Genomic DNA, 16,963 nt, shown 5'->3' on the forward strand with positions numbered 1-16,963 from the left:
CGTGCCCTTAATGACTCAATTTATGTCTCATGCAAAAGTACCACATTGAAAATGAATCCGAATACTGTGACAGGAAAGTTACCATGGCATTAGGCAATAACATCCTTTGAATTAAAAATTGCCTATCAATACTGGTGGTGGCTTGGCACATTAGAGCCAAGGACTGGACATGCCATGAGGTTGAATAAAAATAGAACAGGGAATAAATAACGGCTGTAAAACAGTCAAGAATCATGCTTAGTAAATAAAATGAGTTTACATTCAGCATCTTTTCAAGCCATGCAAAATTTTCAAATGCACACTGTAATTGGAAAGTTTGGACTCAGCACCGTGCATAACACAGTTAAGCAGCCCAAGTGCTGACAATCCAAATACTGAGAGATGAACAAGGTCATCAGTATAGTATACTGTAAAGCACAGGTGTGTTCACAGAAGCGACCGTCTTGTAGACAAACAGGTGGGTCAGGACTGTTGCTGCTTTGCCAACAGTGCTAAGTCTTCCTCAAAAAGATATCAAGCAAAGAAGTCCATTAAGCTTTCTGCATCCATACAAAATACCAACTTGACTTCTCTAACTGCAGACTTTTATAAAAAAACACAAAAATACAAAATTAAGAAGCTGCGAAGTATTTTCTTGTGAGATGTGCAATGAGTGTGCAACACGCTTTCATTCTTGTAATATCTAGAAAGACCCAGCATTATGATACAGAAATACGGCGCTCATTTGCTTGTCCATGTTTTGCTGCAATGTTTTTATACACGTAGCAAAAGAACAAGGTACAATGTCTAGTGTGTAGTGTTGTTGTTTCGTGGAGGCAACTCTTATAAGAAAAATAATTCATTTATCTTCAACGCTTACTGCAAGTTCTCCCAAATAAGTTATTTAAAATGCTAGGCTAGACAGGAAAAATTATAAATATATAGTACTTATAAGGCACGCCACAGTGGTCAGCCTCGATTTTTTAATTTGCATTTAAATATAAAACTCTGCTTATCCCAAAGCAGCATCTAGACATTATCTTTCTTCACGGCACTTTGGACTAAACCAGCGGTGTACATAGCACCTGCCTATAAGCACTGCACCATTCTGCTTCTCCCAACGATCAAATACGTGCGCACTCAAAATTTTTATGCTGCTTACTGCTTGCTATTACCTTAAATGTCACCTAGCCAACACAAACTAGACAAGCAATTATTATAACTATGAAGTGTAAATGAATGTAACAATTTTCCTAACAGCGATAACTTAAATCACGAGGTGCACGCAGCCCATCCTACGTACTGTTCACCTCTGTTCAGCACATTTACTTATTTGGAAAGTCTAAGAAACTTGCAACAAGCTGGTTCAACCTTGTGATTTCAAGATAGAAATCAGAAGTTGGAGGCAGTGCATTACCTTTCAAACTGACTTTCTTGAGACAAGGTTTTGAATAAGCACGATAGCCAAAAATATCTGCCACTGGGAATTAAAACTTGCACCCAAATTTCATAGTGCAGGGCTAAAGCCTCATTTCAAGCAGTCGCAACCATAGGTCGGCAAACTCACTCATGAGTCGACTCACTTAGACTCATATCAACACGTGAGCCTGAGGGAGTCCTGCTGAGTAAAGTTTTTGTGATTTTGAATCCGAGTGAGTACGGTTCAGAAAAATTATGGTGAGTCTGAGCCTGAGGGAGTCTGATTGGGGAAAAATTTGGCGAGTCTGAGTCCGGGTGAGGCCTTAGGGCAAAATACATTGCATAAGTGAGTTGGAGTGAGCTCCACATTAGTTGCCGACTTAGGGTCCTATATAGTCAACTTCAGCATTCATATCGCTCACGTTTATACTCATGTATATTCCCACCAACTTCAACGCGCTACCGTTCATACGTCAGCTTTATATTTATTAATCACAGGCGTGATTTACGGAGGAAGAGGGGGGGAGATGCCTTGACCTCCCCCCCCCCCCGCAAAATTTTTCACGGGCGGTTATTGATAAAAATATCCCATGTGAGTAATCTCTTTCAATAAAAAGGTCCTTTTGAATTGCAAACTCTGATAACTCGTGTTTGGAAGTACGAGATCAAAAGGTGCTAAAAAGTGCACCGATTATGCGAGATATTGGTGTTAAAAAGCATTGACACTATTGTAAAAAAGCTATTAATAGGCTAGCGGACTCATGGGTCGACTCATTCAGGCTCAAATTGAGCTGTGACTCTGAATCCGAGTGAACTATATTTCGGTGAGTCTGAGTCCGAGTGAGTCCGGCTGAGAAAAGTTATAGTGAGCCCGAGTGAGTCCGGTTGGGGAAAAGTTTGGCGAGTCTGAGTCCGAGTGAGCCCTAAGGGCAAGATGTTTGGTGAGTGAGTTTGAGTGAGCTCCACGTTTTTTTGCCGACCTTTGGTCACAACAGGACTAACGTCTGTGTCCCAAATTTGTGAACGGTTTTGCAATTACCGAACACAGAAATAAAGTTAAACACCGTAACAATGCGCTGGTGAGCTTGAATGTACTTGCCATTTCATTGTGAAGGTAATGCATCACAATACTGACCGTTTGAAGCAAAACGGAAAAGCGAGTTAGTTGGCGGGTAATAGGCGAGGTTCAAGTTTAGGTATATATTTCTACTGAAGCAATAAAGCTTTTAGTTGTGAGTAAGCGCTCGTTTTGTGCACTTTCTTGTCTTTGTCTTCTTAGGACTGCCACTCTATAAATACTGACCATTTCGCCAGCAACACTATGAATCCCTCACAATACAGCCAATTTCATGCTACAGGTGTCTTTTATCGAGACACTTCACTGTATATTCAATATAGTGTTTTAGGTGTGACAGAGTGCAGGTGCAGATTCTGCATACTGTATCGGATGAATGAGATAAGAGCTACTATGAAATTGGACTGAAAAAGCGGTCCTCTGAATGTTTCCAATGTATCATTGACTTGCTTCATTATACACTGGTATGCAGTGAACCATTCAGAAATGAATTCTATTTGCTCACACACTCCTAACGAGATTGCTGCTGCCAACCCAGGTTCTGAGAAGCATCCAGGTGAGCTTCAAGAGTTCTTATCAAGCTGCTGGTGTCCACAGCTGCATACCGTTGCAAGTGCCATCTTGAAGACCTTCTGCAAAGTAAAAAAAAAATTGTACAGATTTTGTACAGTGACTATTTCATGCTGCATAGACAGCTGTAAAGCACACCAATACCTCATTCAGATAACTGGCATAAATTCAGTTTGACGTCCATGCATGAAACAATCTTTTAACTCTAATTTATTATCCGAATGCACTCGAACACCAAGAACTAACTGAGTAAATAATACAAAACTGGCATTGTAGATAAAGCGTTTTTCTTTTACTTTGGGAAAACAGATTGCAGAGCTGTTTCATTGCTGCTCCCGTTTGATGTTAGCATTGAAAGTGTTGCTGTGCTTCTTGCGCCAAAGTGAGCTTAGAGACAGACTTTACGAGCCATCATACTCTTCTTTGCTGTTTTGTTCTTTTTCTTGAAAGTTCCTTTTGTATTATCCTTTATTCCTCGTACCCTCTTCCTTTGCACAGCATGGCCAGCCAGTTTAACAACTGGCTAACCTGTTTGTCTTCCCATCTATTTCTTTCTTTCTTTCCTTCATTTTAAGTCTTGCAGCATTTACAAATATACACATCAAGTTCAGTAGTGTAGTGTTGCCAACTGCACAAACATTCATAACCTTCACAATACAGCCAACCAAAATTTCACTTCCTCTGTGAGACCAGAAAGCAAACACTTGCAGTTTCAAGCTCACTCCACACCTGCCATTTCGTGAAAAACACAGCATTTGAGTTTATGATAAATTAGGTTGTTTGCCGTCTATCGTGCTAATGAAAGAGCATGATACAGTATGGAGTAGGCGAACAACAGCACATCCTATGAGAATTTGCGATAGAGTCATCTGGTGACCTGCACCTGCGTTCCATTGTCTACTGCTTCTGGTGCTGCGCTAAACACATTAGCTAGATTCATCAAGAAGCATCAAGGTAGAAAGCTTACATATGACTTACAGAAGTAAACCAGAAGAAATCACGAAAGGTGTTCTGTTCTCGCTGAATATCAGTTTTTTTTAACTGTGATAATGTTTATTGGCTGTTTAGCTATCCTTCAAAGCTTCATAATAGTCTTATAATAGTCTTCATAATAATCTTTATAATACGAGTCACATTTTTTTAATGATTGTCCCTCTGGATTGCATTGAGCTGACTTGCACAGATGTCACTGAATAAGCCTGGCACAGCTCACACATCTTCAACTGGATGAGAATATTCACATTAAATCCAGGAAAGTTTAAGATGTCACTAATTATGTCACAAAATTGTCACTAATTAAGTGACAATATCGTAAAATGCATGTGCTTCACCATACACTCTGTCACTTAGCAGACAACTGTCCCATGATATGGCCATAATTATATTTCTGCAGCATAATTTATTCGCTCTAGTCCAACCTGATGACGTAATTACCCTATGGTATGCTGTTTTTTTTTGTCTTAGAGACAAAGTGCGCAATGCAAAATTGTTACAGAAAAATATTCCCACTTACTAATATTAGGGAGTTTTGGAATAGCGTACGCCGCGCCCGTAGCCATGGTGGGAGGGGGGAGGGCGAAATTCTGATGGAGGGGGGTGTTTTAACTAAAATGAAATATGAAAATGAATTATGAAAACGTGAAAGCCGCGACAAAGGATTCCGGAAGTTTCGCCCACCTGTTTTTCTTTAACGTGCACTGACATCGCAGTGTACACAGGCGTTTAGCGTTTCGCCTCCATCGAAATGCTACCGCTGCGACCGAGATTGAAGTTGCGACTTTCGGGTCGGCAGCCGAGCACCGCAACCATCGTACAACAGAGGCTGACAACTACAACTGAATCAAATGAAAACATGACGGAGTGATAACCGCGGCCTCTCGCTTGTGTATATTTTCTGAAAGCACGCTGCCGCATTCACGCTTTATGGCAAGCAAAGAAATTACATAGCACGTGTTGTCTTTATTGAGGCGTACTCCCTCTTCGATAGACTGGCCGTGCAAAGCCAGTGCCTTCAGAAAAGTTATTTAAGCGCGCATCAGGCATCACACGTATGTGCGCGTAATGCTTTTCTATTCCGCTTTTTATTGCACTCTCCACGCGACACACTGTGCAGCACTGCACACGTGAGTGACGCGAAACTGAGACGCGAAACTGAGAGCACAGAAGCACCACTTACCGTTCACATTTCCGAGTGCTGGCCGAACACGCATACACAAAGGTGCAAGCTCGCTTGACTCTCCAGACCATCACGAAACCAACACGAGCACGCTCACAGTACGGGATGTTGCAGAGCCGTCGCTAAATGCCGTTCACGTCCAGCGTCGAGATCACAGTCGCGCACACACGGGACATGGGCGCGAACTGCCGGCACAGCTGAGCAATTAGGAAACTTCGATGAACGGGCAACGGAATAAAATGGCGAAGGCAGCGACGGGCGATGGCGGGAGACGTGTGTGTGTCCGTTTTAGATGCGAAGCAGCGCTTTGACTCACGTGTGTAACGCTGTACGTTACGTGCGTCCGTACGAATGCGCCGGAACGCATTCCCCTCGCCGTAGTTGTTGGAGCGTTGCCAAGTAGGTCACCCCACAGCTTTGCGTTGACGTCACGCTTCCCTCGCAGGTGCGCGCTGACGTCCCCCTCTCCCTCACCCGCAGCATGCTCGCCGTAGCGCCCGCAGCTGCCGGCTGCTCCGCCTGCTCGCAACACCTCTGAACGTGTCACTTTTTTCTCGCTTCACCCGTGGTAGTCAAGGCGAAACGCGTGCCTGCTCCGGTCCAGCGCCCGTGTCTCGACTCTGAGAAAACAACGACTACGAAGTCTTGCCAGACGCTTTAATGAAACTTACACGAAACTCAACCCGCCTCCCGTGTCTGCGTTTCAAACAAACGTTTACTCGATTAAACGCCCATGTCAAACGGGTCAACGCCGTGCGCACCGCTGCTGCTTCTCATCGCATCAGGGTTCCCTTCGGGGAGATGGTCCAAGTTTTCTTTTTTTTTTTCGCTCGCGCATGCGTCACAAGGTTGCGTTATTGTGTTTCTCTCTCGGGGGCGCACGTAACAGCCCTCCCGTTTTGCGGCCGCTTGAAGGAAGTCGCGTTTATATATATATATATATATATTGTCACGTGGTCGCGACGTCGTCGAAGGTGGCAGTCAGCACGTCAGAAATGAAACTATTTGGCCGAACTTGTGGCCGGGAAACTGAAAGACAAACTACAGCAATGCACTGATAGCGGCGAACAGAGCGTCAACCGTCGATCAACTGACTAGCGGTCAAGCGCGTCGGCTTTTATACAGGCGCTATCGAACTTTCCAGCGATATCGCTGGTGGCGGCGGTATCTCTCGACAAAGGTGGAACATTCGCGTGCGGCGCGCAATCTTAACAAAACGATCTACTACAATCGCGAAGCTTCTCGAACACTGCTTCTCGTGCAGCGTCGAGCGTTGATAACCGTCCTTGCTGGTCAAACCCGAGTACATAAAAATAAAACAAGAAGTGGGCGTGGCATTGCCCCCCTCTGAAAAAGCATCGTCCCGATGCTTGTGGAAGAACAAAGAAGAGAAAAAAAACAAGTGCAAACATAAATAAATTACAGTAACAAAGGAAAAAGAGTCCCCAGGTTCGCTAACACGCAAAAAACGGCTTAAGGCGCACGACATGGACGACTTCAGGTCGTGCGCGGCGTCGCTGGGAGTTCGTAATGCCGTCCGGGATGACCTCGTACTCAACACCACCGAGACGTTGAAGAACCTTGTATGGCCCGAAGTATCACCGAAGGAGTTTTTCACTAAGCCCACGTCGGCGTATCGGCGTCCAAACCCAAACACGGTCGCCGGGCTGGTATTCCACGAAGCGTCGTCGAAGATTGTAGCGACGGCTGTCGGTGTACTGCTGGGTCTTGATGCGCAGGCGGGCGAGCTGTTGAGTTTTTTCAGCAGGTTGTAAGTAAGCGGCGGCGTCGAGGTTTTCTTCATCGGTGACGTTCGGTAGCAAGGCGTCGAGCGTCGTCGCCGGGCTCCTTCGGTAGACCAACTTGTACGGCGTCATCTGCGTTGTTTCTTGGACGGCCGTGATGTAAGCGAAGGTCACGTACGGAGGGACGGCGTCCCACGTCTTGTGCTCAACGTCGACGTACATGGCCAGCATGTCGGCGATGGTCTTTTTTAGACGCTCGGTGAGGCCATTGGTCTGCGGGTGGTAGGCGGTGGTGCGGCGGTGGCTCGTCTTGCTGTATTTGAAGATCACCTTAGTTAGGTCCGCAGTAAAGGCGGTACCTCTGTCGGTGATGAGGACCTCCGGGGCGCCATGGCGCAAGCCGATGTTCTCCACGAAGAACTTGGCTACCTCAACGGCACTGCCTTTGGGCAAGGCCTTTGTCTCGGCGTAGCGGGGGAGGTAGTCAGTTGCTACGACGATCCATTTGTTGCCGGAAGTGGACGTCGGGAACGGCCCTAGTAGGTCCATCCCGATTTGCTGGAACGGCCGGTGAGGTGGTTCGATTTGCTGCAGAAGTCCAGCTGGCCTAGCCGGCGGTGTCTTCCGTCGCTGGCAATCTCGGCAAGTCTTCACGTAGTGGGCGACGTCGGCAGCAAGGCGTGGCCAGTAGTATTTTTCCTGGATTGGGCGCGAGGCCCACCACTGGTCCATCGACGAAAATTACGCCGCGTTCTGAAGTCGATCCAGGGTGTCGTCTATCCGTGAGAGAGGGTACACGTCCTTCTTCGTGATTTTGTTCAGGCGCCGATAATCAACACAGAAGCGCAGTGTCCCGTCCTTCTTCTTCACTAGCACCACGGGTGACGCCCACGGACTCTTGGACGGCTGGATGATGTTGTCGCGTAGCATCTCGTCGACTTGTTTCTTTATCGCGTCGCGCTATCGAGTCGAAACTCTGTAGGGGCTCTGACGGAGTGGTCGAGAATTTTCTTCTGTTATAATGCGGTGCTTAACAAGGGGCGTTTGCCGGACCCACGATGACGAGGAGAAAAAATTCGGCAGATCCCACGCACCGTGGGAGTCGATGTTATGCGAAGCATGCGGCGGGTAGGTGACTGGCCTAACTTTTTTTAGTGAGCCACACGTTACAAAATGATACTAAAGATTTGTACAAATTTTATACGCACACATATATATGCTGAAGAGCCGCATATGTGTTATATAACCAGTTGTTTACGGTTGGGTAACGCTGCCAATGGCAACGTGGGTATATTACCAACACCAGAAGCGTTAAGGTGATATGTAGTGCTTATACGTGTCCCGAGAACACACGCATGTTTCACGAACCCGTGTGCTTGTGTGGAAGAAGTTCTTGACAGTTCTTGAACAAGGGCGTCATCACCGTGATCAGTGAGCACCAGCAGCTGGTCATGACTTGTTATAGTATCCGGTCGTGATCGTGGTGACGAGGGGTTCATGTGTAGTGAAGTATGTGGTATAGTAGAGCTGTTGGAATTCGTGGATGCCTCGGTCATCTCGTCGACAAATTGTCTGTAGACAGAGCCGGCGACATGTCGGAACCTGAAGCCGCCCTTCGCGTTGGTGAGGTATAGGCCGTCGAGGCTGGTAGGCCTGGATAATGCTACGCAGACCAACATCAGTGGCTCGTTTTTGTCGTATTCGTAGGCTACCTGGGCGTATGTGGCCTACGTAGCCTAATCCACAAAGCGGCTGTCAATCAATCTGGCATCATCCTCGGTCAGCATGAGGCCATCGCCCAGCCTCGTAAGAAATGAAGAGGAGACTGCGTCGTTCTGGCGGATGAAGTGCACTTTACGGTGCGGTGATGTGGATATCATATGTAACTTTCGTTAATGCATTCCTCTGGGGTCGAGGAAAGCTTCGATATATCTTGCTCAATCGTAGGAATACAAATGTAATCTTTATTAGACTGCTCTAAAAGCGGAGCCAACACTGGAACTATAGACGTTAATCTGATATGACACCTGCATCGTAGGAGTACACATCGTAGGATTATCATGTGGTGTTTATTGCGTTCTTTTAAAATTAGACAGCCAGCACCAAAACCACAATTGACGTTGCACCGATATAACGCCTGCGTATGCTGTTTTTCCAAACCAGTTTATAGACCTGGCGTGGCTCAGTGGTAGAATATCTGATTGCCACGCAGAATGCTTGGGTTCGATTCCGGCTTGGATCCTAATTTTCATTCTTTCCATTCGTTGAGTCAACGCTGCCGATGTTGGTTTTCCTTAACGATCTAGCATTTAAGTTACCAATGTCTGTCCTCGCTGTTCCTGGGTAGATATAAACTGTCAATCACCTCTGGCGCATACCCGTACCCCGCGGCCCGTGGTAAACGGGTATGTGCCACACGTGTCTAGTGGAAAGGGTTTGACGACGTACGCGACAGGATTTTAATGTTATTCATGTCCTGAACCGGCAATCATATTCGTCAAATACTCTTACCCTCCCATGCAAATTTTGGTCTACACCAAGTTAAGGGGGCGATCATGAGAGCACCCAGACGTAGGCGTCTATAGATAGATAGAGAGATAGATAGATACGTAGATAGAAACGCTCAAAGTGCCAGAGGTTCGCTAAGAAATGCTTCGCATTTAACAGTCTTTGTATTGCAGGAGCAGGGTTTTGAGCTGGTCTTGCTTGACCTTCGGAAGGCTCAAGTTGACGTCAAAATCCGTTCCGGGGCCTCTATTCGTCGAAGCAGCTTCGGCAGCATCGAAAATGGCGAAAGCAACGCTGGCGGCTACACATTCGTCGATGTAGGCAACCGTCGTACCAATGTTGAGATGCCTACATTCGTGGCTGAAGTTTGCCAGCACTACCTTTGCTACCGTCACGCAGCTCGGCTATACCTCGTGCGACGCAAATTTCACGGTTCAGGAGTAGGTGCTGATCGCCCTCGCTGACGCCTTCAAGGTTTGCAGGTTTTTCGGTGCCGACGGAAATAATGACGTGGAGCGCGGTGGAACGGTCACCTGCTCTTCTATCACATTCAATTCATGATTCCCTGGTGTCGCTTGGGGCGGCAGCGCTTTGTCTGAGGTTAGTGTTATCGACTCAGACCTCAGGTCGATGACGGCGCCGTGGTCAATTAGGAAGTCCATTCCAAGTATCACATCCCTGGAGCAGTTTTGAAGCAGTACAAAGCTCGCAGGATAAGTCCGGTTATTGATGGTGACTCTCGCCGTGCAGACACCAATCGGCGTTATCAGATGGCCTCCAGCGGTCCGGATCTCAGGGCCTCCCCAAGCAGTCCTAACTTTGTTCAACTTTGCTGCGAACGGCCCACTGATGACGGAATAGTCGGCTCCAGTATCGACGAGGGCGGTGACGTCGTGGTCGTCGATCAGAACGTCGAGATCGCTAGTCCGCCGTCTTGCGTTGCGGTTACGTCGCGGCGTCGGGTCACGGCTACGTCGGTTTGCACCACTGCTTCCGCGTTGCGTCGTCAGGTCTGCTTCCGATCGCAAAGTTTCGTCTTCAGGACGTCGTTCGGCGTGCGGCGGGGGCTCGGAACTTCGTCGTGGCGTCGTCGTCGACGGCGGAGGATCTTCAGCATTTCGTCGTTCAGCAACCGCACCTCCATCGGTTGCTGCCCTTAGTTTTCCGGATACGGGCTAGGCGACCGGCCCCGGTTTGGGCCAGTGTACTGCTGGCGGTGCGGTGACATGCAGCGGCCGGGCGACGGCGAGCGGGAAGGTCGTCGATCTTGCCACTGTATTCCGGTGAGATAGTCGTCAATGTCGCGAGGCCGTTCGCCTGGCTGCGGGCGCGGCGCGTTGACGGCGAATCCGCGTAGCCCCATCTGTCGGTACTGGCAGCGGCGGTAGGTGTGGCTGGCTTCCCCGCAGTGGTAGCAGAGCGGGCGGTTGTCTGGGGCGCGCCAAACGTCTGTCTTCCTTGGCGCGTAGCGCGGGGCATAGCGCTGGGTGACAGGAGGATGGTAGGGCGTCGGTGGTGGTGGCGGCGGCGGCGTCTGGCGGCCGAACTGTGGCGATGCGGTGTCTTGACGTGGGCGCAGTGGGAGAACGTAGCGTCGGGCTGCTGCAGCGTAGCTCATGGCTTGCGGCTGAGGCGGCGCTGGCTGAGGAACACCCAATGACTGTTGAATTCCTGATCGAACGAGCTCTGCCATCGAGTCCACTTGAGGCTGTGGTGAGGGTAACAGCTTGCGCAGTTCCACTCGAACGATCGCTCGGATCGTTTCGCGCAGGTCGTCGGAGGTGAGGGCACGAACAGCTGGGCTGTCTTCAATCGAACGGTGATTGTACAGGCGGGTTCGCATTTCCAGCGTCTTCTCGATCGTCGTCGCTTCTGAGACGAATTCTTGGACTGTCGAAGGTGGGTTCCGCATCAGACCAGCAAAGATCTCTTGCTTTACCCCTCGCATGAGCAACCTGACTTTCTTGTCCTCAGGCATGGCTGGGTCAGCGTGGCGGAACAGTCTGGTCATTTCCTCTCCAAAGATGGCAACGCTTTCATTTGGAAGTTGGACCCGTGTCACTAGCAAGGCTACGGCCCTTTCTTTTCTGACGACGCTTGCAAACATCTCCAGGAAAGCGCTGCGAAAGGCGTCCCAAGTTCGAAGAGTGGACTTCCGATTCTCGAACCAGGTCCTTCCTGCGTCTTCAAGGTAAAGGTACACGTGGCGCAGCTTGTCCTCGGAAACCCAGTTGTTGAAGGTTGAGACCCTTTCGAACGTCTCGAGCCAGGTTTCGGGGTCGTCACTTGGTGATCCATGGAAGATCGGCGGCTCTCTGGGCGGCTGCATCACGACAGCTGCAGGGGACGCTACGGCTGTGATCGTGCCCGTTGTATTCCTCGCCGTGGCTCTTGTGTCCTTTAGGAGATCGTATTCGGGTTGCAAGCCTTGTAGCCTGCGGCTAGCTCGCTGTTGCACGAGGTCTTCGACGTCTTCTTCACGCCGTGGGCTTGGTTCCCGGCTCTTCGTAGGTGTTTGGAACACCAAGGAAGCAGCACCTCCACCAGATGTCACGTGGTTGTGACGTCGTCGAAGGCAGCAGTCAGCACGTCAGAAATGAAACTCTTTATTTGGCCGAACTTGTGGCCGGGAAACTGAAAGACAAACTACAGCAATGCACTGATAGCAGCGAACAGAGCGTCGACCGTCGATCAACTGACTAGCGGTCAAGCGCGTCGGCTTTTATGGAGTCGCTATCGAATTTTCCAGAACACATGATTAAAGTTTTAATGAATATAAAATTATTGGCGTTACATTTAACTCGAATCTCTCATGGGACACTCACAGTGACAATTTGTGCAAAAAGCTTCAATGAGCACAGGAGCTATGTCGCGTTGTCGCACTATTCTTCCACTGCAAGTGAAAATACAAATTTATCATGCACTTTTCGCATCGCATATGAATTATTGTAGTTTGGTATGGCTGACTACTACACAACGAGACATTGCGAGAATTTACTTATTACAAAAGAAAGCCGTTCGCAACATCGCCAATATTGATTACTTGTCTTCCACAGAACATTATTTCGAGTCGTACAACAATATGAAAAGAAATCAGATGTACGCATTTCGTATTATGCGTTCATTTTATCTGTCTTTGCCCGCTATCAAGCATTTTATCACCTCAATTGCATTGCTTCAGCAGTACAGTAGTCCTCGCACACGCTCCACTGACTTATGGTTAATACCAGGTTTCCGTACTTTTTATAAATTGCAGTCATTGAAACACAACCTGCCATCAATTCTTAATCGATACAAAGATATAGGGAAAGCCATGTTAACTTCACTACGTCAATAATTTTAAAATCATCAATATGAGTACTTCATCATTAAGCAACAAGCAAAAACAATTCCTAATGAAATATATACATTATGTTCGGCATAAATTTAGTAGCTAACTCGCTCAGTCTTCATTTGTGCTTCATGTTGCTGTTTCATGCAGTGAATATTTTTTTCCTATGTATTGTACATGTGTATCTATGTTTGTACAGATGTGTATGTGCGCATTTATGTGCCTGCATGTGTGTTTCATGCAGTGAATATTTGTTTCCCTATGTATTGTACATGTGCATCTAAATTTGTACAGATGCGTATATGTGCATATGTATGCATGCGCATGTGTTTATATAGATGTAAACTGTGGTTATTTTTCTCTTTTCAATATGTTTTTCTTTTCTTTTGTATAATTAAGCTACATTTCGGCATCACCTTTACTTCTATATTTATTACTGTAACGTTGCTGTTTTCTATGTAAAAACAATGCTCTCAACGTTTTGTTCGCTATTCACAAATTTCACAGTTAGCTTTTCTGATGACATATTACTTCAACGATGTTTGACATGTTCATGATTGACACGTTCATGATTTAGTATGTGCACCAGGGACGGGTGCCACGTGTGCCTCGATGTCAAGCCCTGCCTTGTGTTTTTGGTTTCCGGGCCTCTGTCAAGCTGCAGACCACAGCTTTTAGCCCTGAACCCATTCCAAATGTATTTGGAAAAAATAAAGAATTTGAAAAAACGTAATAGTCCGCCCCCCTTTTTTTCTTTTTTGTCGGGCTTTCTGTCCACAGCATTTTATTGCGTACGCTGCGGCGCGCCGCCTCTAGTCCGTTTATAACAAGGACCTGACTCAGAGTGTGCGTACGTGTGAGCATAATCGCGTGCATTTATAGGGAGCTTTCGAATAGCGTACGCTAGTTGACGTTAGCGTTTGCGGCCCGCTATTTCCGTCACTTAACGGGAGCCCGCAGGCGGTTAGCGTACGACGCATGCGCAGTTGCGCGAAAAGCCAACGCAAAGCTTTGCGTACGCTATTTTAACGCTCCCTTCTGATCGCGGATCATTTGTGCATATCAGCGGTTTTCGTCGCGATAAGTTGACGAGGAATGTATCGCCGCCGCTTCATCGATTGAGTTACTGCCAAAGATATTAGACTGCAGGAACTTTTCTTTACAGCTCCCTATATTTGGAGAGGCGCAAGACTAAAACAAGCCCTGAAACAAGCTCTTATATGGCAAGAGACTGAAACAACCTTTTATTCTCTCGTGGGATGCAGCAGTGGAACAGGCACTTTACTCTGTTTCGCCAGGAGGAGTGAAAGGCCTTTTCACTCCTCCTGGCAAAAGAGAGTAAAGCGCCTCCCTGTAGAGAGAGTGTAATGAGATCTGCGGGAGTGACACAGCTCTTTACCTCTGACTGCAGGAGTTTCAGTTTTGAGAGTGTGCACGACTAAGGGCGGAGTGCAAGAGTCAGAATCCAGACCAATGAAACCGTTCAACAAGTGGACCGGGCATTGCGATTAGATCGACGACTGACAGTTAGTCGTCTGTCGGATGAATTTCCTCTTGTCAGCCCCACAACAATTTGCACGATTGTAACTGAAAAACCCAGATATCAGTGTGTGCAACGTGGGTACTAAAAATGCTTACCGATTAACTCAAACAGCGAAGAATTCCCAGGCGGCGAACTTCTGTGCAGAGGGACTAAAGAAACTGGTGCAGCGGTATGAAAAGTGCTTAGAATCTAACGATGATTATGTAGAAAAGTCAAGTAGTCTTGTGCTAAACTAAACCAGCCAAAAAAAACTTTTACTAACGAATATTATTTTTTGGAGACCAAACGGCCTTTACTTTTTGAATAAGCGTCGTATATACCAGAGTGCACATGCATGATAAACATGCGATATATAGTGAACTAGATGGCATGACATGAGCGACTTCATCTGCCTCAAAAACAAACATGCCGATGTATCCAGCTCTTTGCTCGCTGCTTCGCGTTGCATCGATTCCCACAGTGCGTAGGACCTGCTGGTTTTTCATATACTCATCTTAATAGTGTCAAAAAGTGCGCCAAAGTACAATAAGGCTTTCGTTTTAACGTTTTATAAACGTGTACTACACTAGCTTAGTTTTTATTTATTTTACATACAAGTGCTTATAGACTATCTCACAAGCTTGTTGCAGCACTGTGAATGCTACGGGGCTGTTAGCCAATAGGAACAGCGAAGACCGATCATGATATATTGATTTGCACAGCAACGGGAGCGCCTCAAGAAAAGATGAATAGAATGTCATGGACGCACCCGTTGAAGCTGATTCTTTCCGCCTCGAATTCCGCCTCGCAAGTTCTGAACCGACGCACACGTTCGCATTACATCTGCGTCCTGACGCTTCAGCAGCAATATACTCGTGACTATTTTCTTGCTTATTCCAAGATCCATTCTCAAGTTCTCGAAGACAAGACTTAGGAGGCGTGGCTTAACAAACAGCTGATCTCAATAATAAGGAGAAAACGTACGTGATACTTTTTCTCAGCCTACGATGACAAAAAGCGATAGCTTATTCGACCCGTTTGATAGATACATAAACAAGAAATAAATAGACATCATCGTCTGCTTGGCGCTTAGAAGTTTGCATAAGTGCCAACTAGTTTACACCAACGCTTTGCCGATTAATGTTTTCCATACTATTTTCCACCCCCCCCCCCCTCCCCCGCTTCGCTCGTCTCTGCGCACCGGCCCTGTTGGCAGAACAGAAATAGCCCCGCAGGCGGGCCTCCCAGGGTCGGTCGGATCGCTATTTCAACAACCACAAACGCGAATGAATAGGAACGTCTGCGCCTCCTTGGAACCACAGCACAGGCCACGTATCGTAAAGTGTTACCTAGGAGAACTACATTTGATACGAGCATGCTCAAGCGACTTGACCATTCCCGCATGCAGATCCGCTGTACGGAGACGTCTGACCTGCTCAATAATTAAGTGATAATTTAGTAATAAATTATTGCTTAGTGATAATGAACATGGCTGAAATTCGGCTAGGTGACTTTCATAGCTGCTTAATTAAAGACAATGTCACGGTTACGAAGTCGGGTCATATCATGGCATTAAAACAAGAAAACCACCGCAGCAACCTGCGCTGCTCTTTTGCGCATTGTCGCATGCAGCACACAGGCGTATTTAGAGCTGCGCTAGTTGCATAAGCTAGGACATTTTGAGGCGAGTAAAAAAAGGCGTGCAACGGGCCTCTTTGTTTTGAAGCACCGACGGCGTGAGTAAAGGCTCGCTGTGCTCAATCCTCTCAGAAGGGCCCGTAAAAATTTCTTTCAGATCTTGAGCGCCTTCTGTCAAGGAGAAAATGATTTCATCACAAGCTGCCCGAACCTCGCTTAGGGACAGCTGAGTTGCATTTGTCTTCAAAAGGTGTAAATGGTAATGTGGCAAATTACGGCAAATAAGTAGCGCTGGCTGTTCCTTTGTATAAATACCAACAATAAACTTTTCTGTAGCTCTCTTTAGACAAGTTGCGGTACATGAAGAAAATTTGTAGTTATTGCTGAATGCGTGATTTCTTCCCGGAAATGCCTTGGGTTTTTGCGGCGATTAGTGATTAGATGTGAGTGCACCTCACCCTCTGTATTTTATACGGGAATGGTGGTACAATACGCTAGCAATTTCACATTACCTTCGTCAGCTGGGCTATCTTCTTGGCCATCTTTGTGAATAGCTCGGGCGAAAAACAGTCCGCAGGCATCTTCATATCGGAGGAGGGCACCCGAAAGGCCAGCCACCGAGAGACGATGCAGCGTCGGCACTCCCACTTTAGCTGCCTGGCACAACGCCTCCGGAGGCCTGATCCCGAGCTAAGGCTCAAATACTTGACGCCTTCGCCACCAGACGTCGCCACCACACTAGTAGTTCAGCCATTGAATCTGCCGCGTATTCATGACTCATTGGAGAGCTTTTTTTTTCAAGAGGTTTTGAGCCGAGAGTCCATGGCACATGCGCGGCAGGCGATTACAACGGCTGCGCCCTTGTGTCTCGCTCTCGCTCGCTGGCGCGTGCCGTCGAAGGTGCGACGGCGGGCCAAGGGGCGGATGTTCCAGGAATCGAAGGCGCAAAAATCAACCGCCTTCTAGCAGGATGTCCTGGCATCTCTGTTATCTCGAGCTA

General features: G+C 47.4%; 1 protein-coding gene across 1 annotated transcript in view; it reads right to left on the minus strand.

The window, feature by feature from the left end:
• Positions 1–16,548, minus strand: part of LOC119379464 (protein FAM184A) — a 628,470-nt gene extending 611,922 nt beyond the window's left edge. The window contains exon 1 of the mRNA XM_049411992.1: positions 16,476–16,548. Coding sequence (XP_049267949.1) covers positions 16,476–16,544 — 69 coding nt within the window. The 5' untranslated portion in view covers positions 16,545–16,548. The remainder of the gene's footprint in view (positions 1–16,475) is intronic.
• Positions 16,549–16,963: the final 415 nt, after the last annotated feature.

The sequence above is a fragment of the Rhipicephalus sanguineus genome, chromosome 1 (assembly GCF_013339695.2).
Source record: "Rhipicephalus sanguineus isolate Rsan-2018 chromosome 1, BIME_Rsan_1.4, whole genome shotgun sequence".
NCBI classification, from domain to species: Eukaryota; Metazoa; Arthropoda; class Arachnida; order Ixodida; family Ixodidae; genus Rhipicephalus; species Rhipicephalus sanguineus.